Source organism: Rhea pennata, chromosome 1, assembly GCF_028389875.1.
Source record: "Rhea pennata isolate bPtePen1 chromosome 1, bPtePen1.pri, whole genome shotgun sequence".
Classification (NCBI taxonomy): domain Eukaryota; kingdom Metazoa; phylum Chordata; class Aves; order Rheiformes; family Rheidae; genus Rhea; species Rhea pennata.
Genome location: NC_084663.1, coordinates 135,851,306 through 135,878,274, shown reverse-complemented (window position 1 = coordinate 135,878,274; position 26,969 = coordinate 135,851,306). Strand labels below are relative to the sequence as shown.

The following is a 26,969-nucleotide window of genomic DNA, read 5'->3' as shown; positions in this document are numbered from 1 at the left end:
AAAGTGGGGATCATGATTATCATTAGATATCTATAAATTCAATCTAGTAACTAAAAACTGTATACGTTGACTCTATAGATTGAGATTTTATAGTAATAATATTTTTTAAGTTTTTCATAGAAAATTCTATGCTATCCTGTATACCAGTTTTAGCCATCTCTATAAGTACAGTTCCATATCCTAGGAAACTGCAGGCTAGTCAGCCTCACCTCCATCCCTGCAAATGTGACCTTCATCCCTGTAAAGGTGAAAGAACAGCTTATCCTGGACTTCATCTCTAAGCATATGGAGGAGAAGGTGATCAGGAGTAGTCAGCATGGATTCACCAAGGGGAAATCCTGCTTAACCAATCTGATAGCATTCTATGACTAAGTGACTGGCTGGGTGGATGAGGGGAGAGCAGTGGATGTTGTGTACCTCGACTTCAGCAAGGCTTTTGACACTGTCTCCCATAACATCCTTCTAAATAAGCTCAGGAAGTGGAGGTTAGATGAGTGGACAGTGAGGTGGATTGAGAACTGGCTGAAAGGCAGAGCTCAGAGGGTCGTCGTCATGAATCAGTCTAGTTGGAGACCTGTAGCTAGTGTGTTCCCCAGGGCTCAGTCCTGGGTCCCATCCTGTTCAACTTCATCGATGACCTGGATGAGGGGACAGAGTGCTTCCTCAGCAAGTTTGCTGGTGATCCCAAGCTGGGAGGAGTGGCTGATACACCAGAGGGCTGTGCAGTCACTAAGAGAGACCTGGACAGGCTGGAAAGCTGGTCGGAGAGGAACTTTGTGAAGTTCAACAAAGGCAAGCACAGTATCCTGCACCTAGGGAGGAATAACCCTAGGTACCAATACAGGCTGGGGACTGACCTGCTGGAGAGCAGCTCTGCAGAGAAGGACCTGGGAGTGCTGGTGGATGACAAGTTGACCATGAGTCACCAATGTGCCCTGGTAGTTGAGAAAGCCAAGAGTATCCTGGGGTGCACTAGAAAGAGTGTAACCAATAGGCTGAGGAAGATCCTGTTGCTTACTTGGCCCTAGTGAAGCCTCATCTGGAGCAGTACGTCCAGTTTTGGGCTCCCCAGGACAAGAGAGACATGGAGCTACTGGAGGCAGTTGAGCATAGGGCTACAATGATGATTAAGGGACTGGAGCATCTCTCTTGTGAGAAAGGCTGCAAGAGCTGGGCCTGTTCAGCCTGGGGAAGAGAGAACAGAGAGGGGATCTTATCACTGTCTACAGATACCTTAAGGGAAAGTGTCAAGAGGATGGGCCTCAACTCTTCAGTGGTGCCAAGCAACAGAAAGAGACAGTGGACACAAACTGAAACACAGGAAGTTCCAACTGAATGTAAGGAAGAACTTCTTTTCTGTGAGAGTCACAGAGTACTGGAACAGGTTGCCCAGAGAGGTGGTGGAGTCTGCTTCTCTGGAAGTACTGAAAACCTGCCTGGATGCTGTCATGTGCAACATGCTCTAGGTGACCATGCTTGAGCAGGAGAATTGAACTAGATGATCTCCAGAGGTCCCTTCTGACCTCGAAAAATGCACGCCAACAAAACCTGTTGAGTCAAATTTGCAAATAAATAAGGGATTATTTGGTTTTGACTTAAGAACTGTCTGTTCCACACTTTTAACAATATTAGAGCCATGTTTTTTTTATAACAAGCATGAAAGGAGTAGATAATTTTCTGTTTGCAGAACCACAATTTGATCTTGCAGTTTATGGCACATACCCTGAAGGAATTTCTTTACATTGTCTTTGAAACTTTTAGAGAGAGAGTTTCAGCAAATGCTGTTCTTAAGTCTCCCATTGTACAGTCTTGCTCTGTAGTTAGTATTTTTTTATCAGAGTACATAAATATTTTTAACAGCTGTTTATAGCAGAACAGAATATGTGATAAACTTTATTTTAAAAGAATATGGAGTTCTGTGTTTTTCTCCAGAGCGTGTTTCATTTGCTTGTTCCATTGCTAGTATAGTCTCATCCACTGTGTCAGCTTTTCTCATTGATATGCAGCCAGCTAATTCTGATAGCTCATGTCTTTTTGAGGCAGTTCAAGTAATTGGAATTAATGCAGTTATTGAATAGTATGCTGAATCCTGTAGTTTTAATTCTAGACTTATTCAAAATAAGGGATCCATCCTCCCTCTGTCTGATACTGCTACTTCTGAACAGATAGCAGAAATAAAAGCAGCATACTTGCTAGAGCACAGGAGACTTCAAACATTACTTGGAAATCTATCACTGTGTTTATACTTTTAAATGGATGATACTGTATTTGGCACAAGCAACATTTGGGTGAGATAAATGCTTCTATTAAAGGCTGCCTTCTGTCTCTAAAGATAGCCAAGCTTTCAGTTAGTTTATAATTTCTGAAGCTTTTAATAAAGCTTTCAGGTAATCCTCTTGTACTGCTTTTCCCCTCTGTACTATCTGTAAATGTTACAGTAGTGTGGTTCCATCAGTTTAATGACCTGTTTCTCATTTTTACTGTTCTTATGGCAAGCTTTAGATTCTCCATCAGCATGTTTTTCTCTACCTTTGTGAGTTTCCTTTGTAGAAGCAGTCAATATAAGAAATATCTGTTACTATTCAATAAATACTTTAGCTTAACTAAACCTATATTTTTAATGTTTTTGATTTACACTGCATTTATTCTGTACTTTTCTTTTAGGACTTGGACTTTATTCGGTTTATTGTCAACTGTTTTACAGATTATTATCCAAATTTCCTCAGTAAGTATTGTATTTTATGCCTGAAGCACTGTAGACTTGTGTAATAAAAGTACTTGATAATATTGCAGATTGTAGGGAAACTAATATCTGTATTTTAAAATAGTCTTTTTGCACACGCTTTGTGCATTGTAAAAATGAATGAAAGATATGTCCTGAGAACTTAGGATTTTGACCAAAAGGTCAGTTTAGATTTTAGAAACAGCCTAATTACATGCAACATTTTTACATTACAAATTCAGAGTATTTTTGCACTCCTAAGAATTGGCACAATTCTGAGTATAATGTTTATTTACAAAATACACAATCAACTTTTTTCATTAAATATGAATAGTCTTAAGACATGTTTTACAGATTAAAAATTAGTATATATATCTAGTAGCCTGTGTTGTCCTTTGTCCCTCATTAACTGGGTGGAAGTTCTGAAATTTGTATGACAATCAGTATCCTGTAGCAGTCTTCAGGATACAAAAGAATGAATAGCTATAGAAACTATTTGGGAGCAATGGTCTTCTCCTTCAAGGACAGGAATAAGGCATGTTTGTGTGGGTACTTGGGAAAATCTGTACACTTGTCTGTTAATTTCTTCTGTATACACAAACATTGAATCATTTTTGCCAGTTCATCTTTCAGGCATTACAATTTTAAGTCAAAATGTGTCTGTGAAGGTTGAAATTATGTACAGGAACTACTAAAACTCTGAATAGTAGATTTCAGCTTCTAGATCAAAACTTCAAAAGCAAGTGCAGTGTGGTGTTTTTGTTTGTTTTGATGTATTCAAAAATGTATTTTGGGGCATATTTTGAGTCAGAGTACTAACTTAGACTTCTTTGCTAAAAGACAACTTAAATACAGATTTACAGAGTGCTGTGCTATTTACTTAGCTCTGAAGAAAAGTGGTGCTGGATATTCCTTTTAACTTTCTTTTCTAGTAAGCAGTTCCTTTTCTAGGCCAGCCAAGATAAATTCTCATTGTTTCTTTATTTGGAGCAAATATTAATAACCATATCTCTGAAAAGTAGTACCCTAGAATGGAGTGTAACTTGTGATTTTGTTGACTATTTCCCAAGCAAACATCTAATACTTCTATATAGAAATAGGTGTGTACATGTTTCTAAATAATTCTTCCAAGATCACTTCTTCAGGGAAGTAAACATGGAGGCTTCTAAAAATTAGTATTTGCTTTTTACGTGGCTTTTATTGCTGTGCTTCCTATTAGAGAAATACATAATATCTGGTATTCATTTTATTTCCTTTTGTATTTTCAGCAAAGATAGTGATCTTTGAAATGCCGTGGATAATGAACGGTAAGTCAATCCACAGAAAAATACTTTTTTTTCTTAATATAGTTAAATAGTGAAACTTATATTAAACAGACATCTTCAAATTTTTCAATTTTAGGTTGCATGCTTTTGGTATGTTTTTGTTTTTTCCTTCTAGTGTTGTGTGTTGGGTCACGCTTTAGTCCTTTTCAAAGCATAGATTGAAATCATATTTAGCTACTATATTTAAAGCTTAAAAGATTTTGATAAATAGTCTATTCCTTGAATGTTTCCAACTGTGATTCTTTCAAAGCTAGATCTGTTTTTGATTTAGGGGTACATCAACAAATGGTGGACATTTGCAGCCAGCCAAAAATTAGGTTATGCAATTTAAGGTAGATACATGACACTGGACACTATTATGTGCATATATTCTGATACTTTGATTGTTATCTTTAGATATAACACACATGATAAACACATTTTTTAAATTTTTGTATTACCTCTGTGTTCTCTTCTGTATATGCCATTTTTTACTAACACAGAAGTTACCAGAGTTTGGAAATGCTCCATAGACTTAAACAAGTCTCATTTAAAGCAGCAAAACATTTCAACATGGGGAGAGTGTATAATTCTCCCAACTTTTCTCTCATTCAGATTTGGAAACACAATAGCTTCTTCTCTGCAGCTACTGGTCTAAGTTCCAAGACAAAGAAATTGTCAGTAGTTAAATCAAAGATACTCTTTCTGTGAAATTCTGAACTGTTTGCATTCACCTGTAGGAAAAAATATATCCATAAAATATTTTCTGTTTAAGTATTTTTTCTTGCACTGTGTCCACAATACAACAGATAGCTTCAGGGCGGGTCCTGCCATATTTTATGGCGTGTAGGTCATTTGAGCGTTCTATAACATATACCAATATACCATAATCTCATAATATTGAAAAAAATATTTTCCTGACAGTGTACAGTGTATAACTTTTTTTTTTTTTTTTTTTTTTTTTAAGCTGCTTTTAAAATTGTGAAGGGCTGGCTTGGCCCAGATGCAATAAGCATGTTAAAGTTCACAAACAAGAATGAAGTGCAGGACTATATCAGTGGAGAGTATTTGCCACCTCACATGGGTGGAACTGTAAGTACATCAACATTTCAAGGTAGTTTTGTAATGACTTGAGACTTATTTAAACTACCTATGTGGAGTTGAGATTTGACATTTCATGGATGTGAAATTTCTTGAAATTTTCTGTTATGTCAAGAAAGTAATTTGTAAATTGTGTTAACATAAAATGAGTTAACTTTTCATGTTAATATAAAATGAGTTAACTATGAAAATTTGTTGTCTGGCAGTCTTATATACAAAAGAAGTATAGAAATCTCTTGTTGATTGTTTTTATCATTCATTTTTAAGTCATAGGAAGTTACTTACTTTTCAGAGAACCAGTCCTCCTCCTACTCTCCTCCCCCCAATTTCCAGTTGAAGTCTTTCCCTTTCCCCTTCCACTCGCTTGATGATTAGAGATGTTATGTATTGGCTTGTGACACTGAAGTTCTGCAAACAGAAAACAGATGTCCAGGCCCTCTGAAATTTCTCATCCTGTTCCAAAGCTATGATTCAGTAAAGACAATCATATTTCAATTTTCTTCCCTTTATTGTCCCTTGGGCCATATATTTTAAAGCACAGAATTTCTTTTTTCCAAGAACATGTTAGAGTTCCAGAGTATACTGTGATCCAGTATCACTTTGCTAGAAGTTAAATCCTGTTCTAGTGCAATCTAAATAGTAAAGTAGCACAAGTGTCTTGCACAACAGATTGCATTTTTTGCAAAGATAATAAACCGTAGTTTGTATAATCTCTACAATAGAATTTAAAAAAAACATTTTTCTCCTTTAAAATATTTTTAGACAGGATACAGTAATGGTATAATCCCACCATAGAGTGGTGTTATCCACCATAGAGGAATTGTTAACTGTTCTTTTTTCTGTTTTTTTTTCTAAATGTTTGTCATATTTAGTGCTAACAGTATGGAGAAAAAGATTTTGCTTTAGCCTGGGTAGGAGAAGTTTGTTCCTTTGACTTGAAATCAAGGTAGAGTTCTGGTAGCCAGAACATATGAAATTTACTTTGGGAGTAGAAAAAGATGAAGTTATGTTGTTTTTATTTGACTGAAACTATCACCCTTAAAGAGAAGTTTTTATGATACTAGGGCAAGAAACCCATGATGAAAAGATGATAGCATCTTCCTGCCTAGAAAATTGCCACCCTAGTTCTGTGCTGCTGTAAAAACTCATTACAGAAAGCTGAAATCTCTGACTTTCAGGAGTTGCCATGTAGGAAACCACTGATTGTGGCTCGAGCAGCTTCAGTAAGGCTTGGGAATGGAATTCAGTAATGCTTCTGGGCCCATCTCCCGCTACAGGGTATATTGTGGTGTTGTTGCAATAGAGGGGAAAGTTCTTTTCTGCATTCCTGCAGTCAAATATATCCTGTTTTTGATACTCTTACCTGACAACTAAGTCCCTCTTTGAAGAAGGAATCTTGTGGCTTTGCTACTGTCTTCTTGAAGTAAATGGTTAAGCATACAGTCTTTGAGTTATATTTACAGTCTTCAAGTTATGCTTTATCCTACCTTGATTTTGAAAGATCTTATAGCCATTTAATGATACTTAGCCAAACTACCTTCATTTTGCCCATCTTTGAAGAACGTAAGTTCCAAACCATGGAGCAGTTTATCCAAACTTGTGATAAGCGGCTGCAACAGAAGGAAATTAGCAGAATATGAATTCATTTACTTTACAAAAATTCTAAGTGTATCAACAATTTTAGAGTAAGAATTTCATCCGCATATTGAAAGCCCTGTATTTTGAACTACTACGTATGTTTTTTCCTAAATAATGAGTCTTCAGTGACCAGAAGAAAGAAAACTTACTGACCTTTTCTTAGGATGCATTTTTTTCATGGTGTGGTTAATCTTGGCTCTTGTTGAGGCAACTGGAGTCTCTGAAAAAGAAAGAGCAAATTTACCAGTTCTCTTGTCAAGGTAGGCTTTTTGTGGCTATATTTAATTTTTACAAACTCTCATTCTTTCCACTCAAGCATTTTTTTTTCTTTCTCTGATTTCTTTCTGTCTTTCTCCCTCATTTAGGAAAAGACTATCAGATTTGCAGCAAGCTTGACACAGGTGAAGAGCAAAGCACATCTGTCCTTAGATTGTACTCTGTAGCTATAAGTTAGATTCTTTTCCTTCTTTGCTTTCTTCTGTGTCTCTTGTTGGGCTCTACCCTGGAAAAGCCAGGTTATGCCAGATGTAAACAGCTAGTAGAATAGGTCATTTAGCTAGTTACTTTAGGGAAATACAAAAAATGTGCTGTAGAACCCATATGTCCAAGAAGAATGACTGATAGAGACCAATTTTGGAATTAAATCAGTTTTAGAAATTTGCAGTGTCGAACTGTGTTTGAATGATGATTCCAGATCAACAAAACTGTTCTGCATCTCTCTATATGTATCTTTTATGCTTCCATAGCTTAGTCAAATATCTTTGTTTTGGCTTACTTGGGTTCAGGGTTGCTTTCATTAGCTTTCTGGGAGTTACCATGAAAGTTCTTTAATCAACTGTTACCTAGCTGAGAAAGGAGGAAATAATTTACTCTTTTTTGTACAACTAGTGGGCAAATGTGTCTCCAGATAGCAAAAACATTAAAACTAATTATGGGGAGGGAAAAAAAACAAAACAAAAACTTGGATTTACAAGACTTAGAGTCTTGTAACTTATGTAAACTCCATGAAACCCTGTGCCCCCCTAATCGGTGTTGGCTGTGGCTATTTTCATATTGGTAATTAAGAGGGGCTACATACTATGTGTCTGTCTCTGAGTGGTTCTTGTCCACACTGTGTAGAACTCCCTCTCTTCATAGCAGGTTTGTTCTGCTAGGAGAACTAGCTGGAGCTTCCCAAAAGAGATCTAAGAGTGAGTTAATGATAAAGCAGTCTGGAAAACTAGGGTCAGATGTTCAGAAGTCATTCCCTAATCCTTTTTGTTTAATAACATATGTATACTTAGTAAATGTTTTCCTTCCTGTCGGTTATAGTCCATCTTCTACAAAACTCAGTACAAATGTTGATGCTAGAATAGTCCAATTAGTTCTTCAAACATTAGTTTTTTCTGGCTAGCCAGGGAAGTTTGTTACCTAGGGTCTTCAATAACATCTTGTGCAATATTGAATACATGTACATGCAATAAGGTTTTAGATTGTGTGTTTGCACAGTTTAACCTTGTGGGGTAGGCAGTTCATCCTTGATAAATCCAAGGTTCCTTCCATTGCTGAAAAATACATACAACTATAATGCTGTACTTTTCACCAGACTTTTTTTGTCTAAGTTAGTAGTTCATGGCTCATGTTTCCTCAGAAGCATCTTTTTATAGGTGAGTTGCCCTAAATTAAGACATCATTGGGCCTTTTGTGTGTGATTTCACAGCTGCTGTGAACACATAATCCTAGAAAATACCAATACAATGCTTTATATTGCCAAACATAGTGATATGAGATCTCTGCATCCCCTTTGAAAGAAACCTGTTGGTCTGTAGAATGAGTGCATCAAGCATTGAAAAAAAATCTATGGTGTTTAGCTGACTAAGATTTTGAACCTGTTGACAGGTAACCCCAAGTCATTGAAACCAGAAAATTGTGATTTAGGAAGCGTGGAACTTCAGGTTATCCCAGTGATGAGATTCTGTTCAGTTGTAGAAGTTATTCAACACGATGCATTAATGTGCCCATGTGAGCTGTGCAGCAAAATTAGTGTCTATTAAGCTTGCTTTGTTGTATGTTCTTGATTATATGCTGAAGTTGGACAAAAAAAGCTCCCTACTAGTTTGGTTAAAGGGAACTTGGTTATCTCTGCCTTGTGTTTGCAACTGGAGGATCTCGATATTCCACAAGTATACCATAGTGTTTCTAAGAATCTGGAATCTTTTCTTCTAACAGTGAATCTGTCCCTTACTGATACTTAGATTGTCCCTTAGACCCTTAATAAAACACTGAATATCTGTTCCTTTCATCTTCTGCGTAAAGATCCATGGATGTTGCTTAGCCTGAAGGACAGGAAGAGAATTCAGGTCTTGATCAGAGATTAGCGGGAAGTATGTTCTTTATTTAAGGTTTCTTTGAGAGTCCTAGTTGTGTGTTTTCTGTAAGATCACGTTCTTGTTGCTTTCTGGGAAGACAAACCTGCTTGTGGAGAACACTGTTGAAACACTATTCTTTAGCTCCTTTCTGGTGGCATAGTTTAGGTACTGTAAGTGTGGCTTGAGTCTAGCTTCACAGGAATCAAGACTATATTATTTCCTCCCACCCCTTCCACTGGAAAAGCTAAACAGTTAGTTCACTCAGAGTTTAAAACTGCTTGAAATTGTAGCAGGAACAGAGCTCTGTTAAACATAAAATACATACATACATACGTACATATATATATGTGTATATATATATATACACACACACACACACTCTAGAAGCAGTGAGGATGTCCTACATTACTTAAACATCTTGAACATAGTCTTTAAATTGATTTGCTATTCCAACTTGTTTCTGCTTTAAAAAAAAGAAATCTTTTTATGGAAGGATATGAGATACAGGGTATGTTAAGAGTCTAAATAATAGACTAAACTTGAAGGATTTTTTTTAAAAAAACTGTAGCTATTACTAACCTAAAATACAAAGAACAGCTGAAATTCTTTACTTTTTTTTTCAGAATATTCTTTAGAAACAGCTGTTAGTTCTAGGAAATTTGTTTTAAAACCTAACAATGGTAGCAAAACTTCAGAGCTAAGGCTGTGAATGCTGGTTTCTGACAAACCAAATTTTGCAGTCTAACTGTGAATCAGTAAGTAATGACAGGAGTTATAATTCAGTGGTTTTATTAGGTGACTGTCTTTATTTTTTCTCTTAGTGATGGTAAAATCAAAACTATAGGTAGTGCTTCTGCATGTGGACTAATCTTAAAATGTATGAATTCAGTGTACAATTATGTAAAACAAAATATTAATTGATAGTATTTTAATTTTAAAATATACCATGTGTTTTTCATCCTCCAAAATATATTCCTTTAAAAATCTCCTTATTTTTTAGGATTCTTTCAAGTATAGTTATCCTCCATTGGTTGATGATGATTTTCAAACTCCTTTGTGTGAAAATGGGCCCATCACTAGTGAAGATGAGCATGAAAGTAAAGAAGAAATAGATGCAGACACCAAGGAGGCTGGGGATCCCAATGAAGAGCAAAATCTTAATACAAAAAAGGTATCTAATTCTCAAGGTTGAGGCAAAACTAATTATATGTCTACCAGATGGGACAGGATGCATATTATTTCTGTTTCTTCTCAGACTTTTACTTTGTATTTTGTTTTTTTTTTCAGTTTGAAATAAGTACTCAGTAGAACTGAATTATATTTGCAGTTCTGACCTTACATCTTTCTTTGAACAGATTTTGCTGTTAAGACCAGCTTCATACTTCTGAATATGTAAAATGAATACTGAATATTTATTATTTCTGGAATTTAATTTTTTAAACTATTTTTAAAATATTAACATATAAAAGTAGTTATTTAGTCTCAGGAGAAATTTTATCCATAATTTCTCAATCCTGTATTGATAATAGAATCTTCTTGCAGTGGTGTGATATTAAGGAATATGCAATATAGTCAGTGGGGTTATTCTTGAAAATAGCAGGAAAAATCTGAAATTCATCTCTTAAACCCATAATTAATTTTGGAATATGAATCACAAAACTTTAGCTCAGTGGAATGTAATAGCTGAATATTACATTTTCAGTTTCATTTCCTGTTTTAATTCTTTGCCAGAATAATTTGAAACATGCATATTACTTTAAATAGCTGAACTGTTCTTTGAAACTTAGTCAGCCAGTGGATAATGTAATTTTGCTGATTTTAAGTCCAAAAGGAAGAATTATATAACACTCATGTCATCTTTTTCCTTTTCTTCTAAGTGTTAAAAATATTGGTTTAGTTTATGGTATCTTCTCTGTAATATAGTGTAATCAAACTGCTAATCAAGTCTTTTCAGTCAACTAAACAATTGACATTTAAACTTGTCATGTATCCGTTACTTCTAAGGAATGTGGCATCTTTAATGTACTTTTAAAATTTTGGACTATATCTCATTTTCAATACAATTTTTGTAAGTAGATTAGTGAGTGGAGAGTAGAAGTAAAACAATCTTCTCTTCACAAGTTTGAGATTAATATTTGCCCTTTCTTCCACAACAAGCATACCATTGCTTGCCACTTTAATCTTGTGTCTTTTTCAGAATATATTTTTTCAGGAAACAGTCTCTTGTTCTCTTGAAATAGTTGGCACTTCCTATTTTCAAATTAATTATTTTGTACTTGGCTATGTCTAAATATAAATAATCAGGATCCAAAGGAATAGATATGTGAGATTTCATTGCCTTCATTGTTATTTATTGCACTGGCAGTCTTTAATGTGGACTTTTATCATCACTGAAAACTTTCCTGATTTATTTTATACATGTATGCCTCCTCTCATCCCGTAGAAGTGCCTATGTCTTTCCCACAGAGTAGAAGGAGCAATGAGTAATAAAGTTGACTGTAAACACCTGTCCTGCAGAAAATGGCATTTGTCCAGAGGAATTCCACTTTCTGTTGTGTACTCTAATATTTTCACCGATGGTAATTTTCATCAGAGTTATGTAAATAAAACCAAACACAGTACTGGTGCACTGTATTTGAATCCCAAACTTTCTATAAAACTATTATTATAAAGAATGAAATTAAGTTGTTGTGTGTGTGATTTGTTTTTGCAAGACCTCTCTTTCACAAAATCTTAAATTTCTTTCATTCCCTTACTTCAAATTTACATAAACTGAATTCAGGCCTTCTGCCTGTATTTTAACTGGAATAAAAGTAAGGCTAAGCAAACTATTTAGCTAGCTGATCTTTGAGCCATCATGCCACTGATTCTTTCAGTCTTCTCTATTTTTTTTTCTCCTTGTTGTTTTGCATTTCATTAAAAATCAGAATTCTGGAATTATATGATGGATATTCAGGCCTGTTGACAGGTATGTTTTCTTCAATCTAGTAGAAAAAGAAAGCCTCAGGGCCTCTAAAGTATCTGCAGTTTTGGATTCAATCAGCATTTTTTTTTCTCTTTGTCAATACCTTAGAATTCAATCTAAAAAGTAATGAAGCTATATTTAAAAACTGAAATCCAATGAGGTGCTGAATTGTTGTTTGTTTGTTCAGTGGTGTAATGATTGTATTGGAGTGCCTGATTCTGTTTTGCAGTGGAAGAGTAAGTAAAATAACATCAGTGCTTCATAAATTGAAATATTTGAAGTAGTATAATTTATGGGCTTGGTGCTTTTAAAAATAACCATCTCGGGCATCAGAAAATACCTGCAAAAAAAGTAGAAAAGTTGTTTTACGCATGCTTAATATATAATGTAACTTCTAATGCAAAAACATTTTATGCTTGGATGTCGAGCAGCTTCAGCAAATACATATTAAGCTTGATCTTTAATATACATATTGTTATAATGAGCTGCCTCATGTTATTTACTGATGAAATACCTGCATGACTTTAACATGTATGACCCAGGTTTCTACTTAATCTTTATTACTGTCATTTTTACTCAGATGAATTCTATAGAACAAATTCCCAAATCAGAGGAAACTGACAAAACAGATTACAAACCAAAAAATGCAAAGAAAGCACTAACCACTTTTAAAGGACCTTTATTACATATCAGGTAATCTTTCTTTCTAATGTTTTTTTCACAATATGCTTTGAACACTTGATTATAGAACTAGTTACAACTTAAGGGAGACTTCCCCCCCCCCCCCCCCCCCGAGTGTTAGAGAAAACAAACAATATTTATAAACATCCTTTTAAGAGTTTTTTTCCTCAAAGCCCATAAACAATTTTCTGGATTTGAGTGGGTTGCTTTTAATGAATTTTTTGACATACCCATTGGCATGCTTTATGCTAATTAATAGGGGTGTATTTCATTTATTCTGGGAAACTCATTTATTTTAATTGAATCAATGTATATCAGTAATGAGAATACTTAGTGGTTTAGATCTGGCTGCTTAAGCTAAAAAATTTTAAATGATTATTTACTAAGACAGCTCTCTGATTAAAAAAAAAAAAAAAAAAACTTTAAAGAAAATTTAAGTTAAGGTGGCTTAAATATCTATGCCAGTAATTTGCACCAATAAAACCAAATTTAAAAGGGTACGACTCTTTTAGTGTGGGAAGTGCTGTGTATAAACAGCACGTCTGCTCAGAAGATTTTGTCATTGAGGATTCATACATCTTACCATACGTTAATCTCCTTTGTATCAGGAAATCTGAAGAAAAATGATTTAGCTAATATCTTTTTTTTCTTTCCACTGCCCTTTCAGGTCAAAATGTTTGTTTAGCAATTGATTTAGGTGTTAACTTTTATTTTCATTTCCAGTTTGCTATTAGATGAATGAAGAAAATATCTAATTTATAGATAATTTCTTAGGTGAGCTAACTTCATAAGTGCTGACTAAATTAGATTTGGAATGAATTTGAATAATGACATGTTCATTAGTATTTAAAATATTTTGCGTGTGTGAAATGTTTCTGGTTTTGAAATGAATTAGCTTTATTGTCCTTTGTGTGCCAAACCTTCCTTCATATAGTCCTGTATGATTTCCTATATGGCAGGACAAAGACAGATTGCAGATTTGCTTTATAAAGATTTCTAAAATCCATGGACTTCTACTTAGTTTTTCTTTGAAGAAATAAGTCAGATATGGGATATTTTCCATTTTTCTCCCTATAACAAAAGAAGCTATTTCCTTGCATTGATGTCTTTTTAAAATTTATTTTTAAAGGTACTTTTCTTTTAAGCCCTACCACTAGAATAGAAGTGTTGGCGTTTATGTGAATTATAAGGAAGAATAAATTTAATCGAGTATAGAGGTGCTGATACTGTAGTTTTGCTGTCATGGAAAATAAAATACTAGTGTCTCTGTCCCTGCTGTTCATTCCTTACAAAAACTCATGAGAAAGTATGCTACCTGCAGTTGTTCTTTATAAACACCCTTACTCTGTAGAAGCTAGAATTAATTTTGATTTCCTGGAATCTCTTTGGGCCTTCAATTCTGATGCAGTTTACAATCAGATAACCAGCTGTCCTCCCAGCACAGGCACCTATATGAAATATGAGACATGAACTAGAGTACAAGCTCTGCCAGCATGACTAGCTTGTATTTTTGCTGATACTGGCACTGCCATGTGAGAAGAGCAGCAGAGACTGAAAGGAAGCTGAGGCACAACAGTGCTGCTACCACAGAAGTTGCCAAGAATCAATAACTGTTCTGTGCCTCCTGGGATTGCTGCTGCTGCAAAGGCTCAGTTGAGGCCGCCTCCACCCTCTCCCACCACTACACAAATATTCCTTGCCTAGTGCTACTTGCTGCTTTTGGCTCTCTCATATGACCCAAGCTAAAAAATAAGCTGAACGTTTTCAAAGTTGTCCTCTTCTGTTTCTCACACTTATGGCCATACTCGCTTATCTGTCTCACCCTAGTTTAGACCGCTACTGCATTTTCCATGCATATCTATCAGGAAGACCAATATTTTATAGAAAGGTAAATGAATAAATTTAAGAGAGCAAAGAGGTGTATCTGTTCACTTGCACTGTCTGACAGAAAACTAGCTCATGTTATATTGTCCTGAAGACCAGAATTCATAGTATAAGTGGAAATGCTTACTCCCCTGTATATACATATGCATTATACTATGCTATTGTTTGACTTGATGGACAGTGTACCTACAAAACTGGCCCTTAAGTCTGTGGGTTTAAAAAAAAGAAAAAAAAAAAAAAGAAAAAAAAAAGAAAAGTCTATTGCCACAGTTTGGAGTATAACAAGAAATATCAGGCTTTACTAGTTCTGCCACAACTTCCTTTTCCTAGAGCTCTTTTTTTTTCTTGCTCATTTTTGACATTATTTTTGATATTATTTTTAACATTTTCCAGTATCATTCATGCTTTGTTTTGCAACTTGTATAATATTCCCATTGCAATAGTGTAGTATTGATATATCAAGTACCTAATAATTGCGATCATTTCTTTCTTTACTTGTTGATTACTGAAGTTGAATTTGGGAACAGGGGAGAAAGGATTTGAGACAAGAGGATACAGTTAACCAATTAATTTTGTTTAAACCCATCAGCTTGTTACTGCCTGCCTGTCTTAGCACAGTTATTCCTACCTCCCCACCAAAAAGAAATACTGTTGGGCAAACTGTGTAGTTCATTATAAAATGTAGTTGCTCCCCCCTGCCTTCAGGCTTGCCTTAAAGCCCCAAGTATTTTTCTTCTCTGCTAATGTCTTGTTTTGTTCAATTAAATGAGGGATAAGGAAGAGGTATTGGTATTATGAAAGGAGATCCTTTGAAGGAGAACATTCTAAAAATGGAGAGAAGGAGGAAAAAAAACCCCACAATATAAGTAAGGTTATGCTTATTCTTTGGAAAAGATTCTTTGTCAAAGATAATAGCAATTCTTTACGTACCCTTAGGAAGACTTATTAAAAGAAAACAGTTCTTTCCCTGTTACTTAAGTTTTTCTTTCAGCTTGTGAGATGTGAGCATGCCCTGCTTTCAGCATAGTAGTTTTCATTTGAACGCTTATTCCAAGATGAGTTGTGCTACTGTGATACCATTTTAAAAGTTTGTATGCATGAATTTTTAAATTGCACAAGAACATTAAAAAAAGACAAAACTTTAAATTCTGTTGTGGAGCCCTGCATGTGTCTCCTGAAATCTGTGAAGTCTGACTCATAAGTACAAGTGCATCTAGCTATAGCAGCTGGAAAGATTACTACTCCCAAACACCTGCCTGTTCCTCTTATGTTTGTACTGTACCCACTACAGGGATAGTTGAGTGAGATGAAAATTGCTTCTTGGTTGTGATAGTGTATAACCTATCATATTAGAATATTAATTATGCTTTCCTTTAATTGTAAAATGTGGTGGCCGAAGGGCAAGTATTTAAGCTATCAGCTATTCTTGCTATGCCAGGTAGTCACACTCCTTGATGTGAGAAGTAAACAGCAGTAGCCTAATCTGCTGATGCAGCTAAGTTCACTTGTGATCATGAGTCAACCCCAAGCTTCACCACAAAAAATCTGAGTTTTATTTTCATGATGTTTTAATGAAAAACTAACTGTAGTTGTTGGATTGAAAGTATTGTATTTTATATTTTTATTAGGTGTGGACAAGTTTATTCTATGTTTTAAAGATCATTTGAATAAACCAATTCTTTTTAAATTTTTGTTAGCCCAGCAGAAGAACTATATTTTGGATCCAAAGAAACTGGAGAGAGAAAATGTTTGATAATGCTGACAAACGTGACTAAAAATGTGGTGGCTTTTAAGGTAAACATTTTGTGTGTTGACTGAATTACTTTGCTAAATGTGTGGCTTTTTCTTGTATAATTTGGGGGAAGGAGAAGAAATACTATGAAACCCTTTTTTTTAGGTTTCATAATCTTTTTTCTTATGTTATGGTGTTTGAAGCAGATCAAAGAAACCTTGGTGTGAATTTGTACATACCATGTACCATCATAAGGGGTCTAATCACAATTGCAAATATTTTGGATCATTGACTGGAATAGAGCTATGAAGGTGGTTAGTTTTTTCATAATAATCTAAGTCTTCCATAGAAAGAAAATGTTGATCTTTGAAAAGTGATCTCTTTAGAACTTATTTTCCTTTATAAATCCTCTAAACAAATTATTAATGTTCCATAGTGATGCAGATTCTCAAAGGAGTGAATGTAATGTTTTGTTTCAAAAATACTGAATTGACTTAATCTTGATTTGATTTTCTACCACATTTTCTGTGTTCTCTACAAGAATAAATTTCTGTATTTTCAAATCAATAATTTTGACAGTTACTCTATTCTTAATTTTATATAAAAAGGAGAAAATAATATATGCCAGAAAAGGAAGGATGAAAGTGGTTGACAGAGGGATAGAAATGAAATTATAGTGTCTTTTTACAAAATATTTTTACTTACAAAGCATCTTAAAGACTGTATGTTATCACTGTATCCTAAACAATACTTAGTTAAGGGTTTTGGACTTCTGAGAATACTTACTTTCACATTCTCCTTTCTGCAATGGCTAAAAAGAAATAGTCACAGTTTTTGTGTGTATTAACATGCTTGCTTAATATATTTTGTTTATAGGTGAGAACAACTGCTCCTGAAAAATACAGAGTTAAACCCAGTAACAGTAGCTGTGAACCTGGTGCATCATTAGACATAATGGTATCTCTTCATGGTGGTAAGGAAAATCTTCCAGTAGAATTTTTAAGAAGTCTGAACAAGTTTTAGGAAGAGGCTGACTCTTCTAGATATTAATGTTTGTGTGTTCTTGTTGGGTAATAAGATATCTGACACCCATATCTTCGTGACTGTTGTAGGAAAGGTGTGGTGAATATATGAAAGTATTATCATTTGTAAGAGAACGTGTTTCAAACTGCATTTCTATGGATTTGTAACTCACGCTTTCTGCACTGTCAAAGCTGATGTAATTTCTGTTTTCATTTCTCATCTCTGATTGTGAATAGCCCTGTGTTGCTCTACATAGAAATGTGTGTCAGGATTATTTCTATTTCAGATGTGTTTCCTGAATATTCATTTGATAGTGTATTGTGGAGCAATGTTTTATGAGGGCTCATATTTGGTACACATCTCTTGTCAAGTGTATTAAATCTTGAACGCCAACAGCCTGCCACATTTTCAAATATACGCAATTAACTTTATTTTATACGGGTCATTAATATGATCCTTACCGCTTTTAGTAAAGTTGATATTATACTTCATTGTTACTATACATAATAAGAAAAATTGATGTAATATAAATTATTTCTAGCTTTATTTTCTAAGGAACTGAAGTGATTTTTTTTAAAAGTTAGTTCTCTTTCAAACCACTTTTGAATCCTTCACCAGCATTAGCCATACACAAAAGAAGGGTAGCAAGTACTGTGAAAACCATAACTATCCATAACTGGATAGAGGTGAGACAGCCAGACTGGTACCTCACCAAAGGAGAGGCAAGCGGGACCTTGCAGCTAATATTCTGTTTGGTTCCACTTTACTGGCTGATGGAGTAGCTGTCTGTACTGATTTATTATTCCACTTACGCACAAGCAGGTGTTGACTTTAACCCATTCTGTTTCTTGTCTAAAAAAAAATCATAGTGACAACTATCCCAATTGTAGTGTATTACATTAATAGTTTATCTGTAGTAAAGCAGGCTTTCTTAGTAGTTTTAAGGGCAGGAAAATTTGCTAGAAAATACCTTGTTCTTACAGAATTGTAGGTTCCCCATAAATCATTGAGATGAAGCTAGTTCTGTTAAAAGAAGCAATTGCCTTTGTTAAGGCAAATTGTAATGAAAATTGTTGAGAGTAAGGAAACAATTTAATTATTTTTATTTCCTGTAGGTCAGTGTCTGATATTCTATACTAAAGCTCCCATCTTAGAGCACTTATGTTCAAAAATGCTTCCGTATACTCTTTAATTATCCAAACACACTGTTGCCTCCCTCCCCTTTGCCCCCCTCTTTGAGGGTAGGATTCGCAGCTTCTCTGCAGGATCGTTTCCTTATAATGGCAGCAGAAATGGACCAATGTTCTGGAGCAGGTGTATCAGAACTGACACAGTTTTGGAAAGAGGTCCCTAGAACCAAAGTGATGGAACATAGGTAAGCAAATGGTTTTCATTAACAAGCTTTTTTAGCCATATTGTGTATTCTGATTTATGGTACTTACATATCAAAACCAGTAAAAGATTTTCCAAAACAAATTGTACTTCAGTGACTGAGGCATATCACTGCTACCTCCTCTGTGTTTTAACTGATTAGAGGGATTCTTTTTATGTGTAAAATGTCATGATATTCTGCATATGCTCTTTTTATTGTAGTTTAATTGTGCTGATTAACAGTTAAATGGAAAAATGTGAATGGATGTGACAATACAGATGGAAATTAGATTTTTTTTAATGAGGATGTGCCCCTTGAGTTTTCTAAAAAGAAACAAGCAAGAAAAAGAGCAATTACCATATGCAAAGCTGCTGATATTAAAATAAATAAATAAATAAAATCTCTAAAAGAAAACTGTAGTTTTGTAGCTCTCTGTGAAGCCTATCGAGTTAGTGTGTGTTTTCCTTATTTGTTGGTGGAAAAATATCTCCAGGATAGTGAATGCACACTTTTAAGAGAAGAGCAACAAGCGTATTTATTCAGATCTATTTCACAACTAGCTGTATCACTGCATGTTTCTAGGAAAAGCTTTAATTCATTACAATACTTTTTCATCTAGAATTCTTACAGCCATGATATCAAGAGGCTGTTCTATCTTTAAAAAGGGATATTTAACCACATTTTAACTTTAGACTGTTCTATCACTTTTTTTTTTAATCTTATTCTTCCAAAGTTCTTAAGGAGAGGAAAAAAAATTGTACATAAAAATGTGGAGGCAAGTTTTAATTATCTTTGTGCACTTATGGAAATAATTGCCATGTTTAGAGGGACTTGCATACCTTTGCACATTCTGGTTTATAAAGTGTGAGCTTCAAAGCTCAAAGAAGCTTGAGCTTCTTTGAATAAATGTTGGGGTTTTTTGAAGGGTTTTTTTGCCTTTTTTTCCTCCTTTTTTAGAGATACTGTGAAACTGTAGGGAAAAGTTTTTGAGAAAAATTATTTGATTGTATTTATCATCTGAAATAATATATGTCTAAAAGCCCATCTAAATGAATGTTTGAGAAAATTAGATTTCCCAGACATGCTTAATGTAGCAGTATGTCATGTACATACATCACTGATAAGTACAGATCAGTTCTGCATTTTTTATTAAATCTAAATTAAAAGTAATGGAGAATATTATTACTGTATCCCTAAGATTATACGTGCAACTGCTTTCTCTGAAGAATCTACTCTAGATTTTATTACATGCATTTGTCCTTTTTAGCTTTTCATTACCAGAAAAGTTTTAGTGTTTTTCATCCTCAAAATACCCAAATGCTACAGAATTTAACTATTTGTTCAGTAAATAAAAGAATTCCCACACTAATTGCCTTGCATGTTATCAGAGGAGCTTCTACTTTATTTTATAAATTGCTTTGGATTCCAGTACGTTTAATTACGATCTCAGAGTCTATTCTTGCTTACTCAACTATACAAGAAATGAAGTGGGAGGACAATACTGTTAGCAAGATTTAAAATTGAAAGAAAACCCTTAGATTTTGTTTACTGTTGAATTAATTTTTGCATTTCTGGTAGTAAAGATTTGATTAAATATCTCAACAGATCCTGTGTTATGATTTTTAAATAATAAAGGTATATTTGAGCATTAAGATCATTTTGTTTTGACTTTATATATCAAACATTATCAAAATATAGTTGATAGACTGAAGAAGGCTTTTCGGACTATCATTGTAATCATCATTTATAAAATCAGTCAACCAAAAGAGATGATAAAAGTGCATGTAGCAAATGGTTGGACAGTTTACTTTCCATATTAATTTTTCAAAGTTGCATTCAATTTTTGATTTGGGGAAAACACTGCTTTTTTTCCCCTCCCTTTCACAGGCTCAGGTGTCATGTTGTGGAAAGCAGTAAGCCTTCTACTTTGACATTAAAAGAGAATGCATTCAATATTCCTGCGAAAACCAATGAAGATTTACATATACAGGTAATAATGTACTCCTTTATGCTGAGCAAAATCATAAAATATGATACAGACAAAAAGATTTTTTTTTTTTGTACTAAACTTCCTTGGTACTTTGTAAATTTTACTGTTGGAAAATTTTGGCACTTGAAAGTAAATAAGTCAGGGACTTAATCATTTTATTGAATGTTAATGGTTTAATAGAACACTACTACTTTCAATCAATATTTTCATTCCTCTTGTGTATATTACATATCTCAAGTATTAGTGAGACTTAGCATTTTTTTTTCTTCCTAATAAAAAGAAGTTCTTGCTTGATACAGGCAATATAGATTGTCCATGAAAATTCTAAGTTTCTTTAGCAGAACAGAATATTGAAGTAGGCAGTGATAGAAAAGTGCATCACTAAGAGCAATGATTTGTGTACTATAACAGTGCTTGCAGTATAACTGTTCTTGCAGTTATTGTAACTGAATAGCTTTAAACAGTACTTTCATTTGCAGTGATTCTAATTTAATGCAACTATTCTTATTTTCAGCTAACTCATTTACTGCAAATTAATAAAAGACTTCAAGAGCAGATTGATCGCTGCCTGTGGTTCCAGCAGTTGTTAGTGGTTTTATCATTACTATCAGTTACTACTGTTGCCTTCTGTTTCTACCTGATGTACACCCAGAGAAGCTAAAAAATGTTGCTTTGTCCTGCATGTGCTGCCTGTCAAGGTCAGTTTGAAGTGAAAAAGGTTCCAGTGCTGCTCTCAGATTCTGGAACGGCCAAAATGAGATTTATGAGCCCACAACACTGAATGGTGATACAATTTGCGGAAAAAAAGAAGAAATGAATGGTCAACAAAATAAATTACTGAAACTTGACACTTCGTAAGGGGCATGAGAAGGGTGTTAGACCTGGGAGCTGTTTTCGCTGTATAACTTAATAAATACTACTGAACTGGGAGGAGGAAGGAGCAACCAAATAACAGCATAATTTAAAACTGCATAGTACTTTCTCTGTTTTGTTCAAATATTTTAAATACTATATATTTAATTTTTTCATCATACTCATGGTTACATTCTGAATTGCTGTCATAGAAGATAAAAGAAGTCTGCTTAGGGTTTATAAAGGATAACCTGTTCATTCAGGAAAATTTACAGAGATTACATAGTACAGGCAGCTTTTTCATATAACCTAGGTATGTGAACATAGCATATATTAATAATGTTGGTAATTATTTTGAGAGTTCAGGATCACTGTATTCATTTGTTTATATTCCTTGTGCTTTTTCTGAATGCAAAATTATTATAAATGTTGTCTACCAAATACCATGCATGCTGTCATATTGACCTGGACAACAACCCTTTTTTGATTCCAAAGATATTGATTAAATATTTATGTTGAGACACTGTCCCTGTTATGCTTTCATCTATTAGACTTTCCTTATTGTTTTTTCTTCTTTTTAAGCAACTCTTAGTCGAACTCCAGAAAAAGTGTAGCAGTTGATTTCTGATGACCTATTTATAGCTCATAAAAAGACTAATAATTAATCAATATTAAGAACTTTTTCTGAGGTGTGCAATATGCTTAAATCATCGATGAATATATGAAAAAGCAAGTCAAGTCAGGAAAACTTAATATTGTTGAAGGAATATAAAAGTGTTGTATCTGACGTTTCTCTGAAAGTATTGTTGAAATGGTCTATGAAGCTAGTGAGAATTTATTCTAACAAGGATTCTTTGTACTCATTGCTGTAAATATGTATATTAAAATGATAAATACTTTAAAAAAGACTGATATCTTTCATACATTTAAATTTTTCACTCTTAGGAATGTCTAAAACTTAAAAATATTTTTTTATTAGAACTAATTTTCACCACAAATAGACTTGCATAGTAGGTTGTTTAGTTTTGCTCTGTCAACTTTAATAGTTGAGAAGAGATTATTGCAGGAAATAAAGGTCATACATTGCATCTGTCTTTTTGCTGAGAGTATCTCTTCAATGTATTGTAGATGTAACATTATTTCTAGGAAATAGAAAAATTAACAAAGCAGCATATCATTCAATATGATGACTGAAAAGTTACTATGTAAAAAACAAGTCTATGGAGTTTGGTGCACAGTGTTCTGTCCTTTCTTAATTTATACATCATTTTACCATATTAATATTTTTTAAATTTTTCACTGATCTCATTTCTCTTCAGTTTGCTTCTCACTATTTTACTTTCTTAATGAATTGCAACTCATTTTCCACTGTTTACTATGAAGCTTTTGTTTAAATTATTTTCCTGTGCATGCAGTTCAAATTCTATGCTTTTAACAAAGTGAATTGTTATCATATTGTTAAGTAACACAGTAATTTGTAACATTTAGATAACACTTAGTAACCATTCTGTTAAGGTGCTTATTCCTTAATTTGACAGGATTGATTAGCACTTTACTGTAGAATTCTGAGAAATATTCCTAGAGTCTTTGCCAGTATGAATATTTTAATGTTTTGGTGCTTTCACGTTTTCAGTATTCTTATTACTATGTTGCTATTTTGTTTGTATAATGGATCAGATGAACATTTTTCTACTGTTTTAGAAAAATACAATTACAAAATAAATGTGAAGAAATACACAATCTTGAATATATTTTTTTTTTAATAATAATTATGCCTTCTGAGGCTTTCATTCTTTTGTTAGTCTATAGGTGCTTAATATGAGTAGGGATTAATTATGGTAATGGCCCCTATTCTGTTACATGATAGAAGCTGTGAAGAGATATTCAAGACAAATGTGAAACAATTTTAAATTCCTAGGCGGAGGGCTAACCATGATTAAAGAGATCACCTGGTACTGGTATGTAAACACTACCATGACAAGAGTAATGCAAATCCACACAGTACAAATACACATTATCCTGGTAAATCTAAACATGTTTTAAACATTACACAAGATATGGAAAAACATACCTAAGCCTAAAACATTAATGGCAGGTATCTGTGTTTTTAAATTGAAATTGGCAGCACTGTGCTTTGTATTTTATTTGTGTAAGAATTTTATTTCTGTCATCAAAAAGCATACGGTGACCCATCAACATTTTTTCCCTGTCTTCAGTTCTTAATATTTTCAGGTTTTGTTTACTTACCTATGGAAGCATAGTTTTCAGCCACTCATCAAGACTTTGCGTAGCACACACTAATGTTACAGAGGGGAGGGCAGTCACATGAGCTGACATCAACAAAGACAAAATTACTTTATGTATATATTTTTTTCACAGTACATTAAACTTTCAGTTTGTAAGGCCAGCACATTTTAGACTTCAGACAGAATTCACAAAGTAAGATTTGATTAGATAAATTGTCACTATACAACCTTTTTTCTTTTTTTTTTTGCTTTCCCTCTCATTGTAGATTAGCAATTAATCTTAGCTTTATAGACATTTAAGAGATAGCAATGACTATAGTCCTAGAAAGTAACAATGTGTGCTCAAAAGAGCATGTGTTTTCATAGCAAACATTTTGTGTATCCTATTCTTAGGTTCAATGTTTAACATACTGTATTAAGTTTTACTGGACAGGATAGTTCTTTATTCATCGTCTCTACTTCCAGAGTTATACTATGGGATAGCTCTGAACCATCTGAATAGGTGTTCCAGCGACCCCATTCACACTGGCACTAATGTCGTTCATTATTACATTATTTACAGAGGTTCAAAGTCTCACTGTTTTTGCATGCCTGAGGTGATATCAAAGAAAATCAAAAGTTTATCTTACAACTAGAAGTGGTGCCAACCACTTTTGTAGTGGAAACAACAGTTTTATCTAAGGACAGTTATATTGAGGGTTTTTTTTATTATTATTAGATGCAAAACCTGACGATCTTAAGGAAAAAACACATTGGGGTAGGCTAATTTGGAAAAATCATTCTTGATTATATTTTAACATATCAAAGAATTTTCCCCATTCTCTCGAAGTTATAAGTATTATAGATAAGCATAATATATTTCAGACCTCTGGAAAACAAAAGATGAAGCAGGAACAGGCTTTTCGATTGCCTTTTTATTTCATCACCTGGGATAACTGATTTGTCTCTAATGGCTGTGTTCAAGCTCTCTCAAAAGCATATCTGTGCTCCCAAATGAAAAGTTTCTATGGCTATTGTTGTGTGGGGTACTATAAAGAGGGTTTTAAGTCACTGTGCTGACTTGGGCTTTCTCTTACTTTATATGAAATTGCACTGGCTGCATGAAGCGATAGATGTTCTTTCAATAAAACGTGTTCTTTCCATCTATGGCTTTATTCTAAAAGTGGACATTCAATGAGAATAATAGAACAAATTTTAAAATCAACAAAACAACCCTTTAGCCTAAAAAAGACATGACAGATAGCTGTAAGAAATAACTTCTTTGGATCTTTTGGTAGTTCTGTAGGGTACTATGGAAGCCCAAAGAAATCTGTATTGACAATTCTACTTTAGGAAGAACTAATTAGTTCTAATTAAGTAAGAAGAGCATGTAATCTGTGCTTTTCTGAGATTAAAAAAGACATCTGACATCAATTTCTGAAGTTTATGGCTTATTGTTACTTGTGAGATATCTCACAGAGGAGTTATTGACTAGGTACTACGGCAGTTGCTACATTTCCATTATATACGTGGAACAAAGATAAGTGGTTATAGATTAATATTTAAAGTTAACAATGCTTTTCTGTATTACATTTGGAACTTTTAACTTTCTTGGACACATTTTAGCATTAGCACTTTCTAGGTGAGAGGTGCAATCTCTCATTTTCAGTTGTTCTCAATTATTTCAGTGTTACTTGTTCAGTTGAAACCTGACTGTTCCTGCTTTTGTCACTTTTGTATTGAGTGGCTAGAATAATGTACATAGAGAAAGCATGGAAAATAAAGTTCATGAAATCCAGCACTCCAGAAGCATGGCTGTGGTCAGAGATTTGTCTTGTTTGTACTGTAGGTGAGTGAAATTCTATGTGCTGGTCTTGGCTGAGGCTGCCGTAGCTAATTGCTAGTAGATCTGCTCAATGCCACTTTGTTACTACTGAATAGAGGTACTGAAATTCAAGTTGTATGAGCAGAGAGTAAGCCGCTTGCAGACTTTCCTATTAAATATCGCAATTCCTGTTTTACTTCATTCTTAAGATTTGTGCATCATAAAGACTGATTTTTTTTTTATTATTATTATTATTATCTACCTAGTAAAGCACTAAGTTCCTTCTATTTTCCTAAACACGAGAAGAAGGGCTGGGCTAATGGTTGAAGAGTATTCAATTCTTACTGTACGATTGCCGCTAATAGCATATTGTTGCTTTTGTAGATTATAATAGACACTTCACTCTGACATTGCTGAAATTAGTAAATTAATCCAAACAGAAAGCCCTTTAGGGTTGCCAGTCATTTTAGTCCTTAACACACTCCAAAGTGCAGCAGTAAACCACTCAAAGGACAGTTAAGTTTTGCCTTCTGGCAATTCAGTATCCCCTGATTTTTAGTAATATTGTTCAGTCCTATTTTAATTACCTTATTTCAGCTGTTCTGGATTAGCACTCTATTGGAGTTGGCTGAAATTTATGAAAAATGAAAAAATTATAATGTCTGTGTATTTATCTCTTTTTTAGTGAGCAGTAGAATGTATTCATTAATTTGCAATAACTTGGGGTTTTCTTGCAAAATATTTTTTCAGAGGTTTTGCCTGTTGTTAAAAATATTTTGTTAGAAAGACTGTAAATCATGTGTTTCGTTCATCTTGATTAGCCATGAGCTATGCGAAAGCTTGATTCAACCAGCAAGAAACAATGATCTCCTTGAAATATTTTTCAAAAACAGATTAAGTCATGATGCTACTTTTTTCCTTAGTCTTGATCTGACCTTGCTCCTGTAATAAATATATGTGTCTATACAAGCAGATTTTACTAAGAATCAAAAGACTTGGCCTGATAGAACTTGCTTCAATATGCTTTTTCTGTTAGAGACTCAACATAAATAACAGTTTACATCTACCATGTTACTCCAGCACACATGTATGTGCCATGAAATAGCCTCACAATTTATTAGCATTGCTTCTTAATGAGAAATTAATAAAGGTTCAGCCCATGTATGAATTTTGTAGAGTCAGGAGCACAAGTTGGAGAGTCATAACAATACGATGTGTTCTTCTCGCCATAGGCTATGCAAGTGGTGTCTTTCCAGCAACAGAGGTCTAGTTTTGAGCCCAGGAGAAGGAAGAAAAACAGTTTTGAT

At 34.1% G+C, this 26,969-nt stretch overlaps 1 protein-coding gene across 1 annotated transcript in view; it reads left to right on the top strand.

Moving 5' to 3' along the window:
- Positions 1 to 23,290, top strand: part of MOSPD2 (motile sperm domain containing 2) — a 39,121-nt gene extending 15,831 nt beyond the window's left edge. Inside the window, exons 6-15 of the mRNA XM_062574470.1 lie at positions 2,665 to 2,725; positions 3,991 to 4,029; positions 4,994 to 5,118; positions 10,114 to 10,284; positions 12,659 to 12,771; positions 16,341 to 16,437; positions 17,252 to 17,348; positions 18,644 to 18,773; positions 20,658 to 20,760; positions 21,275 to 23,290. Coding sequence (XP_062430454.1) covers positions 2,665 to 2,725; positions 3,991 to 4,029; positions 4,994 to 5,118; positions 10,114 to 10,284; positions 12,659 to 12,771; positions 16,341 to 16,437; positions 17,252 to 17,348; positions 18,644 to 18,773; positions 20,658 to 20,760; positions 21,275 to 21,421 — 1,083 coding nt within the window. The 3' untranslated portion in view covers positions 21,422 to 23,290. The remainder of the gene's footprint in view (positions 1 to 2,664; positions 2,726 to 3,990; positions 4,030 to 4,993; positions 5,119 to 10,113; positions 10,285 to 12,658; positions 12,772 to 16,340; positions 16,438 to 17,251; positions 17,349 to 18,643; positions 18,774 to 20,657; positions 20,761 to 21,274) is intronic.
- Positions 23,291 to 26,969: the final 3,679 nt, after the last annotated feature.